Source organism: Piliocolobus tephrosceles, chromosome 9 (assembly GCF_002776525.5).
Source record: "Piliocolobus tephrosceles isolate RC106 chromosome 9, ASM277652v3, whole genome shotgun sequence".
Classification (NCBI taxonomy): Eukaryota; Metazoa; Chordata; class Mammalia; order Primates; family Cercopithecidae; genus Piliocolobus; species Piliocolobus tephrosceles.
Genome location: NC_045442.1, coordinates 69289052 through 69301567, shown reverse-complemented (window position 1 = coordinate 69301567; position 12516 = coordinate 69289052). Strand labels below are relative to the sequence as shown.

Below are 12516 nucleotides of genomic sequence, written 5' to 3'. Positions count from 1 at the left end.
AGAAAGCCTAATACATTTACCAGTTGGCTTTTTACAGAAAAAGTTGCTGACTTCTATCTAAATCCTTTTCTCCTTGCCCTTACTTTTGTTAATTTTACTTTTCTACTAAGAACAATTAAATGTAGCATTTTGTTTGTTTGTTTTTTGGGATTTGGGGTTTTCTTTGAAACAAGGTCTCACTCTGTCACCCAGGCTGGAGCACTACCATGGCTCACTGCAGCCTCAACCTCCTGAGCTCAAGCAGTCCTCCTACCTCAGCTCCCCAAGTAGCTGGAACCACAGTGGCACACCACCATGCCAGGTGAATTTAAAACAATTTTTTTGTAGAGACGAAGTCTCACTATTGCCTAGGCTAGTCTTGAGCTCCTGGGCTCAAGGAAATCTCCCACCTTGGCCTCTGAAGTGCTGGGATTTCAGGCATGAGCCACTAAGCCCAGGCTGCAGCAACTTTTAAAAACTAAAAGCAGAAAAACTTTTCTGATCTTATGTAAAGGCCATAAAATTAATTGGCATATAAAGAAATTAGAGTTAACTGCAGATAAAATTTATCTTTGTGGTTTATATTTTTATTTTTTGTGGTTTATAAGTTTATTTCAATAAAACTTATTAAGTACCTACAAAACAGAGTATGGCAGAATTGTATACTTTTTTCTATTATCTTATCAACCTGAGGGTACAGAATACCAAATAACAGGGAATATGGTACCAAACTTTAATTCTGTTACATCTCATTGAAGCACTTAAATACATGTTGATGAATTTATTAATATTTATTAGGTAAAAATATTTCACTTAAGGCAATATATTAGAAGCATCAAAAGATGGCCGGGCACGGTGGCTCACGCCTGTAATCCCAGCACTTTGGGAGGCTGAAGTGGGTGGATCACCTGAGACCAAGAGTTCAAGCCAGCCTGGTCAACCTGGAAAAACCCCATCTCTACTAAAAACACAAAATTTAGCTGGGTGTGGTGGTACATGCCTGTAGTCCCAGCTATTCAAAAGACTAAGGCAGGAGAATTGCTTGAACCAGAGAGGCAAAGGTTACAGTGAGCTGAGATTGCGTCACTGCACTTCAGCCTGGGTGACAGAGCAAGCCTCTATCTCAAAAAAAAAAAAAGAGAGAGAGAGAGAGAAAAAGAAAAAGAAAATAGTATGAGGCAGAAAAACCAAATACTACTTTTAAAATTATATACTGTTTTATTGATAAACTTCCAAATCCCCTATCATTAGTCTGCATTTGAATTGAAATTACAAGGTATAACTATTATTTACATATTTAAGGAGTCACTGGGTATTTAAGTCATAATTTCAGTAACTGTTTAATTTTTCTAGGGTTTATTACTTGAAATATTATACCCGGCTTCTGATTTTATGATCTGATTGCATCGTACACGAGGTATTTAAGTGTAGGAAGGAAATGAGAGAAATGGGGTGAGTGTCTTTCTGGGTGGACAGTTTAGTTTTCAGCCCTAGAAAGATGAAACCCCACCCAGGCCACGTTGTTCAGCAGTGCTGTGGCCTGTGCGGACCGAATGGACCAGAATCAGAGTGAGTTGGTGCTGGGAGTCTGAACTCAGTGTGAAGTCTGAGGCTAGGTGTTGGCGGATGTTCTTAGAGGGCCGGGGGGAGAAGCTCCAAAGAGCAGAGCCACCCAATACAGGGACTCGAGGTGTGGCTGCGAACTAGTCCTCCCAGTCGATACGGATGGGGCCGCCTGTTAGCGTCTGGCTCTGTAGACCGGCTGAGTCCTCTCCTCCTGCCCCGCGACGCATTCTCCGGTGGCAACCCTGGGCACAGCGGGAACGCTCGTCCAACACTCCACAGACAAGAACCCGGCAGTGCAGAAACACTTCCTGAAGAGATGATCACGATTGTTAATAAAAACAATAACTGCTGCCACTTGGGGGGCACCCTCAAGGAGCCAGACACAATACTCAATGTTCCCAAACATTAACTCATGTAATCTTAACAAGGACGCCCACACGTAGAGGTTATCATCCCCGTTTTACAGATAAGGAAACAGAGAGGTTAAGGAACTTGCCAAAATGTATACATTTAGTAAAAAATGTGGTAAACGTTGCATTTAAGTCACGTGGGTGATTAAGAAACCCATATTCATAACTCCCGCATGGAGCTGGACCAGAAGAGGCCTTTGTGAAGTAACATCTACTAGAACATCTTCCTTCTTCACACCAAGGTCTGGGGATAGCATTGGCTCCCATGCACTTGTGCTGTCAAATAACCAGTGTTCTCTGCAAGCGCCTTTCGGTAGGTAGCTGCCTGGGCTTCCTGCCTGATTGAGGGCGATCAGGATCAGCCATCATTGTCAGCAGTTGTTCTGTAACCACGGTATAGCTGGAAGGGACCTGCATATATTTATAAGCAGTGTGGAAAAGAGTGTCGGTCTCTTCAACTTCCTTTTGTTTAAATGTTTCGACAACTACACTCTAACAACAACGATAAAAAAACTTTCAGCTTATCTCACTGCAACCTTTTCTATATAGCTCTTTATAACCTCTATCCATGAGTATACATGTTTTTTAAATGTAATATATTTAATATGCCTGTAAATTGTTATGACAACAGTTTTTATGTCTGCTTTTCCCATATTTATCATTTTAATAACCTTTATATTGCATTAAATTGATATACTGTGGCCCTTAGCCCTGTTTGTTTGGGGCTTTTTCTTTTACTCCCTTATAACAATGCTCTTCAAACACTTCCAACACACTTTGTCTGTTTCGGCTTAAAAATTGTTTTGGGGCCAGGCACGTTGGCTCATGCCTGTAATCCCAGCACTTTGGGAGGCCGAGGTGGGTGGATCACAAGGTCAGGAGATCAAGACCATCCTGGCTAACACGGTGAAACCCCGTCTCTACTAAAAATACAAAAAATAAGCCAGTTGTGGTGGCGGGCACCTGTAGTCCCAGCTACTCAGGAGGCTGAGACAGGAGAATGGCGTGAACCCAGGAGGCAGAGTTTGCAGTGAGCTGAGATCGTGCCACTGCACTCCAGCCTGGGCGACTGAGGGAGACTCCGTCTCAAAAAAAAAAAAAAAAAACAATTTTTTTTTTTTTGTTTTTAGAGACAGGGTCTCATTCTCTCACCCAGGCTGGAGTGCAATGGCCTGATCATAGCTCACTGTAACCTTGAACTCCTGGGCTCAAGTGACCTGCCTCAGCCACCTGAGTAAGCTAGGACTACAGGTGTGTGCCACTATGCCCAACTAATTTTAAAATTTTTTGTAGAGAAGCGGTCTTGCTATGTTGCCCAAGCTGGTCTCAAACTCCTGGCCTCAAGCAATCCACCTGCCTCTGTTTTGTTTTGTTTTTAAGAAACTGTCAGAATTGGAATTTTTAGATAAAAGAATATGATGATTTTATGATTATTATTACATATTATCAGACAATGTTCCAGAAAATGTACCAACTTATACTGTCACTGTATACTTCTCCCTGTAACCTTGTAAGTGTTGTATTTTATAATTTTCATAAATTTAATATGTATAAAATGGTGTCTTATAATTGTTTTCATCAGCACTTAAGTACTATTTTCAGTGAACATTTCACTATTTGTCTTTTCTGTGAATTTCCTGTCCATATCCCTTGCCATTTGACCAATCACCACACTGACTTTTCAACCATAACTGCCCGCAAAGATTTTAAATTAAATTATGATCCTATAGTACTTTCTTTGAACAGCACAGTGATTTTGGCAGGCAGTGGGGTGTGACATGCATGAAAGGGTTAAACTTCTCGATGGCCAGTTTCTCTGTATTTTTTCTTGAGCCCATGCAGATCCTCACAGTGGGCTCTTGGAATGTCAATATATTGGGACACCAAAAAAAAAAAAAAAAAAGGCTCAGGTTCAGGGGTTATAAATTAAAGATGTTCAACTTACCTTGTGGTCTTTGCCCACAAACTTGAAGACAGGGACCTGGAAGTGCTTTGCTAGGTGATCCCGGGATGTGTACTGCTTTACCGAGTCATCTGAAACGCAGCTGAAAGTAGGGCAGATAGCATATAAGACTTGATTGCTTCAACAGAGGTGGAAAAACAATCTAGCCCAACATTTTGGCCCAAGGAGAGCCAAAGGGGTGGAGGAGGCTGGACTGTACTCAAGCTTTTTGGGAATGAAAGAAAAATTAAATTTTTCCCTGTGAAGTCCTCTTCAGACCTAGCCTTTTTCACTAATAGCATCTGTCCCATTTATCATTCACTGTACTCACAAACTGGACACCAGGGCTTCCTGTTAAGTTAATGCGTTTAAATGTTGGCAACAGCAACATCATTTATTTCAGATACCTTTTGCTAGTAAGGCTGTCTTTCCATTTGCAATATATTGCAGGAATTCTGCCTCTATGTACCTTAGTATTGATTTGAGAAGGCTTTTCTTTAACAAAATTTATTAATGATGTATTGGACACCGAATAGCAACTGACCACTGAAGGGGATACAAAAGTTATGGAACTGCAGTGCATGCATCAAAGTGACATAAATATCCAAGTTTCTTAGATAATAACTGGTTCTACTGGATAAAAGTCATGCATCTCCAAATTGTTTTCTCTTTTCCCAAATGTAATGTTAAATTGCAGTTTGATAGAGTTTTGGGGTTTTAATCTCAGGTCTACTGCTTAAAGTGAAACTCCTAGGTTCACCTCAGGGTTAGCTGGGGGAAAAGAAGCACTCCTGGCTGGGCGAGGTGGCTCACGCCTGTAACCCCAGCATTCTGGGAGGCTGAGGCAGGAGGGTTGCTTGAACTCAGGAGTTCGAGACCAGCCTGGCCAACATGGTGAAACCCCATCTCTATTAAAATAATACAAAAAGTTAGCCAGGTGTCGTGGTGCCTGCCTGTAGTCCCAGCTACTCGGGAGGCTGAAGTGGCAGGATCACTTGAGCCCCGGAGTTCGAGATTAGCCTAGGCAACACAGCAAGACCTTGTCTCTAGAAAAAAAGCCAAGTATGGTGGTATCCCCCTGTAATCCCAGCTACTCAGGAAGCTGAAGCACGAGAATCGCTTGAACCCCGGAGGCATAGGCTGCAGTGAACTATGTTTGCACTAGCTGAGGCCAAAGTTTTGGATATTCATGAAACTTCTTATAGGCCAAGAATCACCCTCATATTATTTTTCCCATTCTAGATTCTAGAGGATTTTTTTTTTTTCTGGACATAGTTGCCTTTTAGTGGGTACCTAATAGTTCCTGTGTTCTGGGCCAGGAAAAAAGTGGGGTCAGATATTAAAGCCGATTAAACTGGGTACTTGCTCCACATGCACAGACCACTTTTTTTTCTTTTGTTTTCTTCTTTTTTTCATTGTGTTTTGAGACAAGCTCTCACTGTTGCCCAGGGTGGAGTGCAGTGGCACAGTCACAGCTCACTGCAGCTTCCACCTCCTAAGCTCAAGCAGTTCTCCTGCCTCAGCCCCTCAGTGGGATTATAGGTGTGTGCCACCATGCCCAGCTACTTTTTCATTTTTTGTAGAGATGGGATCTCACTATGTTGCCCAGGCTGGTCTTGAACTCAAGACCACTCAAGCAATCCTTCCACCTCGGCTTCCCAAAGTGCTGAGATTACAGGTATGAGCCACGATAGTGCTCAGCCAGACTGCTTTCTAGTTCCTTGCTAACTGCTGTTTTGGTGCACTTAAAAAATCCAACAAAATTATTTTAAAATAAGGCATCTTGACTAGTGTTATTACCAGCACCTCATTCCACTGAACTGAAAAGGATCTAAACATAATGTGGTTTCTGTTATTTCTTGTATTTATTTATTCATTTTTATTTTCCTGAGTTAAAATTCATTTATACCCTCTTCTGATTATATTCTATAGCAAATATCCATAGCATACCTAATCTATGCAAAACACCCTGCTGGCTGCTGCAGAGGACATAAAGATGAATAATATGGTCTCTGATGTCAAGGAGTTTATAGTCCAGTATGTTAAGATAATAGTAAGCCTTGATATTAAAATAGTACTTTTAATCTAAGTGCCTGAGCATTTTCAATTTATCTTTATCTCAAAATAACTGCTTTTTCTTTAAAAGAAAAAATGAAGCAGAAGGGGTTATTACAAGGTAACACATTGCAGAATGGAAACCAGGACAAATGTTGGCTCTTGATTTGGGGTTTGCTGTGACTAGCCAATGCTAGTTCCAAGCACCAAATTCATGTACTGAAAGAAAGTAACAACGGTATAATGGAATCAAAACTAATTCCTTATCAAAAACTTGTTCAATGCTTGATTTTGGAATTTAGTATGTTTCTTTTTCTGGTGATTAACTTTCTAGCTATATTTTGCTTAGGCTTGTGTTAAATCATTTTGTATTCTCAGAGCATATGCCAACAAAAATTAGAGGGAGATGAATCAGATGTGCTCAATATCAGCGGAGAAGCAACTTGATTTAAATTTAAGCTGAGGACAATGAAAAATCAAAGAAACGAATAATCAAACAATTTGTAAATATAAATAAAGTGAGTTATGTTTATTTTAGGTTTGTGGACTAGCCCCAAATTATGATTATTATAAAGACTCTTTCAATTATTTACTTGGCAAATATTTAATGACCCTTACTATATGCTAGGAATTAAGGAAGAAGAAAAAGGAAGAAAGATTTTTAGTTCAAATGGAGAAAGGTGCCAGGAAAGGCTTCATGGAGGAAGTAAACTCTCCATGAATCTTGAAGAACCAGTAAGGATCAGACAGGAAGAAAAGGTGGGGAAGAAGATATCAGGCAGAGGAAACAGCAATGTGCAAAGTCAGAAGGGTGTTCAGGAGTGACAGTTTGGGAATTGTAATTCCCTTTGGCAGGAGCAGAAACTAGAGGGGGCTGAGGTCAGATGGTAAGGGCCCATGAGCCACGCCAAGAGCTGGAGGATCTCGCACACATCATTCTTGTACAGCACAACAGACAGGATGATTTGCCTGCTTACAAAGTAGGGCCACACTGCTGTGGTTTTCACATTTTTGCCTATGCTTTTCTTCTTCTAGAGCATATATATTTTTTTCTCTTCTGTATGTGATAAGGACTGGCAAAATAAATAGTGCAGCTTCTTAGAATTGTCTGAAATAAAAGTAAATATGACTGGGCGTGGTGGCTCACATTTGTAATCCCAGCACTTCGGGAGGCTGAGGTCAGGAGTTCGAGATCAGCCTGGCTAACACAGCAAAACCCCATCTCTACTAAAAGTACAAAAATTAGCTGGGTGTGGCGGTACATGCCTATGGTCCCAGCTACTTGGGAGGCTGAGGCACGAGAATCGGTTGAACCTGGGAGACAGAGGTTGCAGGGGAGCCAAGATTGTGCCACTGCACTCCAACCTGAGCGACAGAGTGAGACTCTGTCTCAAAAAAGAAATAAAATAAAATAAAATAACAGCAAATGGTCCTTCACCAAGAGTCTGAATAACACATAGATAAATAAGTTTCACAAGCTCTACTAAGTTTGTGGGTTACATGTTTTTCTCAGTGAGTTATGATTATATTCTTATTTTTTCAAAAACTAAATATAAGGGGCAGGGGCAAACTTAGGGTGAGAAAAATGTTTATTATCTTGATTATCATGATGGCTTCATGGGTATACACATCAGAACTTGTCAAACTACATGCTTTAAATATGTCTATTTATTGTATGTGAATAGTACTCCACTAAAGTTATTTTTTTTAAAAAAGTAAAAAGGAACAAAAATCTATCACTGCAAAAAAAGTAAATCTAGTCCCTGAAAAAATAAATACAAAATGTTGCTTCTTCTTTTCATGTTACAGCTTTTTAGAAATCACCTTAGCATGGCAAGAAATCCATGTATCTGCAGATGCCCTCTGCTGCTGGCCATCCAGAGTAGCTCAGGATGACAAACTTTCCACATTATGAAAATGAGCTTAAGGAGGCTACAAGAATCTGAGGCTGGAAGCACACCTTCTGAGAAGCAGACTTACTGACCAAAGCTAATAAAGAACCATTAAAAGGTTCTCAGCAGGGATGTGACAAGATCATATTTTCTGTTTGAATGGATCACCCAGGGGCTCTGTGGAGCTGAGATGTGAAAGGTGAGGTTTCAGAGGCTGTGTTAAGAGGCTGCTTTGCTGTCCAGGTGAAAGATAATGCAGATGGGAATTAAGACAATAGGAATGGAATAGAGAGGACAGGGTTGGGGCACCGCTATTTGTTAAAAAGCATCTCAGTTGATCCTATGTGCATCAAGGGATGAAATATCACTGTGCAAGAGATTGATAGCATCTGGTGAAGGTTGGCTGTGGTGAGAAACAGGAGGAGTAAAAGCAGAGTAGTAATGTCCAAGAGCCTGCAGGCCAGCCGGCAGAGGGCAAGCCCTCGAGGGCACTGAGCAGCTCGTACTGGACCGTTCTCCGTTTGGTTAAGCTGCAGTTCCTGACCCCACCTGAGACTGTGTACCACCTGACATGGAGAACAAGGAAGAAGCTCATGAGATACTGCTATGAGTTTGGGTTTGAGTGTAATTTTCCTAGGAATGTAGGCAATGGCTGTGAAAAGGGCTAGGTCTCCATCGGTACCTCAGGACACCTACAGATCCCACCAAGGATCCTTAGGAAATACCATGGAACTCTCTTGTATAAAACAAGTGTAGGGGCCGAGCATGGTGTCTCACACTGTAATCCCAGCACTTTGGGAGGCCAAGAGAGGAGGATCACTTGGGCCCAGGTGTTCAGGACCAGCCTGGGCAACAAAGTGAGACCTTGTCTCCAGAAAAAAAAAGAATTAGCTGGGCATGGTCATGCGCATGTGGTCCTGGCTACTTAGGAGGCTGAGACGGAAAGATCACTTGAGCCTGAGGATCGAGGCTGCAGTGTTTGCACCACTGCACTCCAGCCTGGGTGACAGAGCAAAACCTTGCACTGCCCTCCACCCCCGAAAAAACCAAGCACAAAACCAAACTGCTATATCTATATCTTTCTTCTAAAATCTACCAACTATTTCTTCTCTGTCCTTGACTACCAAACTTCCTAAAAGAGGAATTTATGTTTGCTGCCTTCTTGTCCGCTGTACCCTCAGCCACATGAATGGGATCTCAGCCCCCACCTTCACATGTGCTCTGTCGTCTCCGAGCAGGTTACTCAGTCCTACAGTTTCATCTCTAAATTGGGTGATTGCCTGTCCTTCAGTTCTAGTCCTGACCATGTTCCTGAGTCTAACTGATCATGCATTTCCGCTGAATACGCACTGAATTTCTCTTTCTAGGCATCCTGCAGGTATCTAAAAAATTAAAATATTCAATATATCATTTTGAATGAACAAATTCAGTATTTTTACCTCAAATCTGCTTTTCTATATACATCTTTTCATCTTGGTTAATGGCATCTGTTCAGTCACCTGGGTTAGACCCCTTGGAGCCTTTTTTTTTTTAAGATTTTAGGAGTTTCGCTCTTGTCACCCAGGCTGGAGTGCAATGGTGTGATCTTGGCTCACTGCAACCTCCACTTCCCGGGTTCAAGTGATTCTCCTGCCTCAGCCTCTTGAGTGCTAATGTTTGTATTTTGAGTAGAGACGGGGTTTCACCATGTTGGCCAGGCTGGTCTTGAACTCCTGACCTCAGGTGATCCAATCGCCTTGGCTCCCAAAGTGCTGGGATTACAGGCATGAGCCACTGTGCCCGGCCTAGGAACCAGTTTTGACTCTCCTTTTCTTCACTAGTTTTACCTCCAAAATGTCAGTAAGTGGTTCCTGAACTAATAAAGAGCTGACAGTCGTGCCATGCAGTTTTAGTAAATGACTGGGTATGCTGTGAACTTAGAGGCTGGATGTGAACAAGGAGTGATGAGACCATTCCCGCAGCAGCATTACCCATCCCGGATGAGGTAGTATTTCAGGACCTCGTCGATCTTGGAGGTGGGGGTGGCGAAGCAGCTCTCCACCAAGCTTTCCAAGCCGCTCACGTGCACCAGGGGCTCAATGCCAAAGTAGAGGGAGTCACGAAGCTTGAGGGTAGGCAGAGCTTCCCGGTAAGGTTCCTCAAACTCGTTGTCCTTGAAGATCTCCAGAGTGAATGGGAAGATCCCATGATTTCGGCTCATGATTTCCAGTGGAGAGTTTCTAAGGTTGGGAACGTATCCTTCAGAAATGGTGTACAGGCATGGAAACTCGCAGGTGACTGGGATCAGCAGCTTGCTGGTTCGGATGATGAAGTCCCCACTGCTCCCCGGGGTCTGCTTGGGTAGACCTGTCACGAGGTTGCTGGCCACAATCTTGTCATTCACCACCTGAGCCAGGCCAGGGTGAGGAGAGGAAAGAGATTGTCTGTTTATTTCTACAGAGTTTTTTTTATCTTCCCCTCTCACCTTAACATTCTACCAGCGTCTATCTACCTCAAAACACATTAGAGATTTGGTTGCCTAAGACTGAGTGTTGCTTTGTTTTGTTTTTTCCCACTGCCCTCCTCTTGTTATCAAGCCATCCTGACTGTTAAGAGTCTTAGCTCTACCAAAACACAGCCAGACTGCTTCTTTAAGTGGGATCCCGATCTGCTCCTTATCTCTGGGGGGGACCTCCCAACTGGGGCCTCCTACCGGCTCTGCCCATATTCTCCAGCAGACAGAGTTTTGATTTCTACCTGCGATGGAGTGCCAAGGGGGAGGGGTAGGCTGTTTGGACAACTGTTTGGACAACTCAGCCATTTTAGCCTGCAGGGAGTCCAAACTGTCTAGAATTGGAAGCAGTACCCCAGGATGGCATAGCTGCTCTAGGAAAGCATGGCCACACGGCTTCTTTAAGCGGGTCCTCAATCCTGTTCCTCCTGGCTGGGTGAGATCTCCCAAATGGGGTATCCAGCCACCTCCTATAGGTGTGTTCAGGTCAGCAACAGGTCTGTACCCACTGGGATGGAGCTCCCAGAGGAAGGGGCAGGCCACCATCTTTGCTGTTTCAGCAACTTAGCTGTTTCAGTCTCCAGGCTTTGGAGAGCTCAACCTGACTAGGGGGTGATGGAAATGGTACCTCAGCACACTTCCGTTGCTCTATGAAAGCAGGGCTAGACTGCTTCTTTAAGCAGGTCCCCGATCCTTTTCTTCCTGGCTGAGTGAGACCTCCCAACCGGGGTTTCCAACCACCATCTACAGGTATGTTAAGACTGGCAACAGGTCTGTACTGTGCAGGGATGGAGCTCCTAGAGGAAGGGGCAGGCTGCTATCTTTGCTGTTTCACAGTCTTCACTGGTGATACCTCCAAGTACTGGAAAATCTGAGGTGACTAGGGACTGGAGCAGATGCCCAGCTAACCACAGCAACCCTACAGAAAGGTGGCCAGACTGTTAAAAGGGGGGGGGGGGGGCCAAATCAGTACACCTGTAATCCCAGCACTTTGGAGGTCCCAGTCAGGTGGATCACCTGAAGTCAAGAGTTCGAGACCAGTAGCCAACATGGTGAAACCCCATCTCTACTAAAAATACACGAAAATTAGCCAAGTGTCATGGCATGGGCCTGTAATTCCAGCTACTCAAGAGGCTGAGGCAGGAGAACGCTTGAATGCAGGAGGCAAAGGTTGCAGTGAGCCGAGATTGCACCACTGCATTCCAGCCTGGGTGACAAGAGTGAGGGTCCATTTCAAAAAAAAAAAAAAAGTGGGAGAACAAAAACCCCCAAACTCCATCCAAAGATCAGCAACATCAAAGACTGAAGGTAGATAAGCCCTCAAAGATAAGAAAGAATCAGTGCAAGAACACATGGAAAATTCAAAAAGCTAGAGTGCCCTCTCTCCTCCAAATGACCACAGCACCACTCCAGCAAGGGTTTGGAATGGGGCTGCAGCTGACATGGCTGAAATAATAGAAGTGGACCTCAGAATGTGGATAAAAACAAACTTCACTGAGCTAAAGGAGTATGTTCTAACTTAATGCAAGGAAGCTAAAAATCATGATGAAACATTGTAGGAACTGACAAAGAAAATAGCCAAGATAGGCCAGGTGCGGTGTCTCACGCCTGTAATCTCAGCACTTTGGGAGGCCAAGGCAGGTGGATCACAAGGTCAGGATATCGAGACCATCCTGACTAACACGGTGAAACCCCATCTCTACTAAAAATACAAAAATTAGCTGGGCATGGTGGTGTGTGCCTATAGTCCCAGCTGCTGGGGAGGCTGAGGCAGGAGAATGGTATGAACCTGGGAGGTGGAGCTTGCAGTGAGCCGAGATTGTGCCACTGCTCTCCAGCCTGGGTGACAGAGTGAGACTCCATCTCAAAAAAAAAAAAAAAAAAAAAAAAAGGAAAGAAAAGAGGCCGGGTGCGGTGGCTCAAGCCTGTAATCCCAGCACTTTGGGAGGCCGAGACGGGTAGATCACGAGGTCAGGAGATCAAGACCATCCTGGCTAACACGGTGAAACCCCGTCTCTACTAAAAACTACAAAAAACTAGCCAGGCGACATGGCGGGCACCTGTAGTCCCAGCTACTCAGGAGGCTGAGGCAGGAGAGTGGCATGAACCCAAGAGGAGGAGCTTGCAGTGAGCTGAGATCTGGCCACTGCACTCCAGCCTGGGTGACAGAGCAAGACTCCA

At 43.7% G+C, this 12516-nt stretch overlaps 1 protein-coding gene across 1 annotated transcript in view; it reads right to left on the bottom strand.

Moving 5' to 3' along the window:
• Positions 1–1181: 1181 nt before the first annotated feature.
• Positions 1182–12516, bottom strand: part of OIT3 (oncoprotein induced transcript 3) — a 40907-nt gene continuing 29572 nt past the window's right edge. Inside the window, exons 7-9 of the mRNA XM_023204980.2 lie at positions 9815–10230; positions 3901–4000; positions 1182–1853 (exon numbers count right to left, since the gene is read on the bottom strand). Of these exons, the coding sequence (XP_023060748.1) occupies positions 1683–1853; positions 3901–4000; positions 9815–10230 (687 nt within the window). The 3' untranslated portion in view covers positions 1182–1682. The remainder of the gene's footprint in view (positions 1854–3900; positions 4001–9814; positions 10231–12516) is intronic.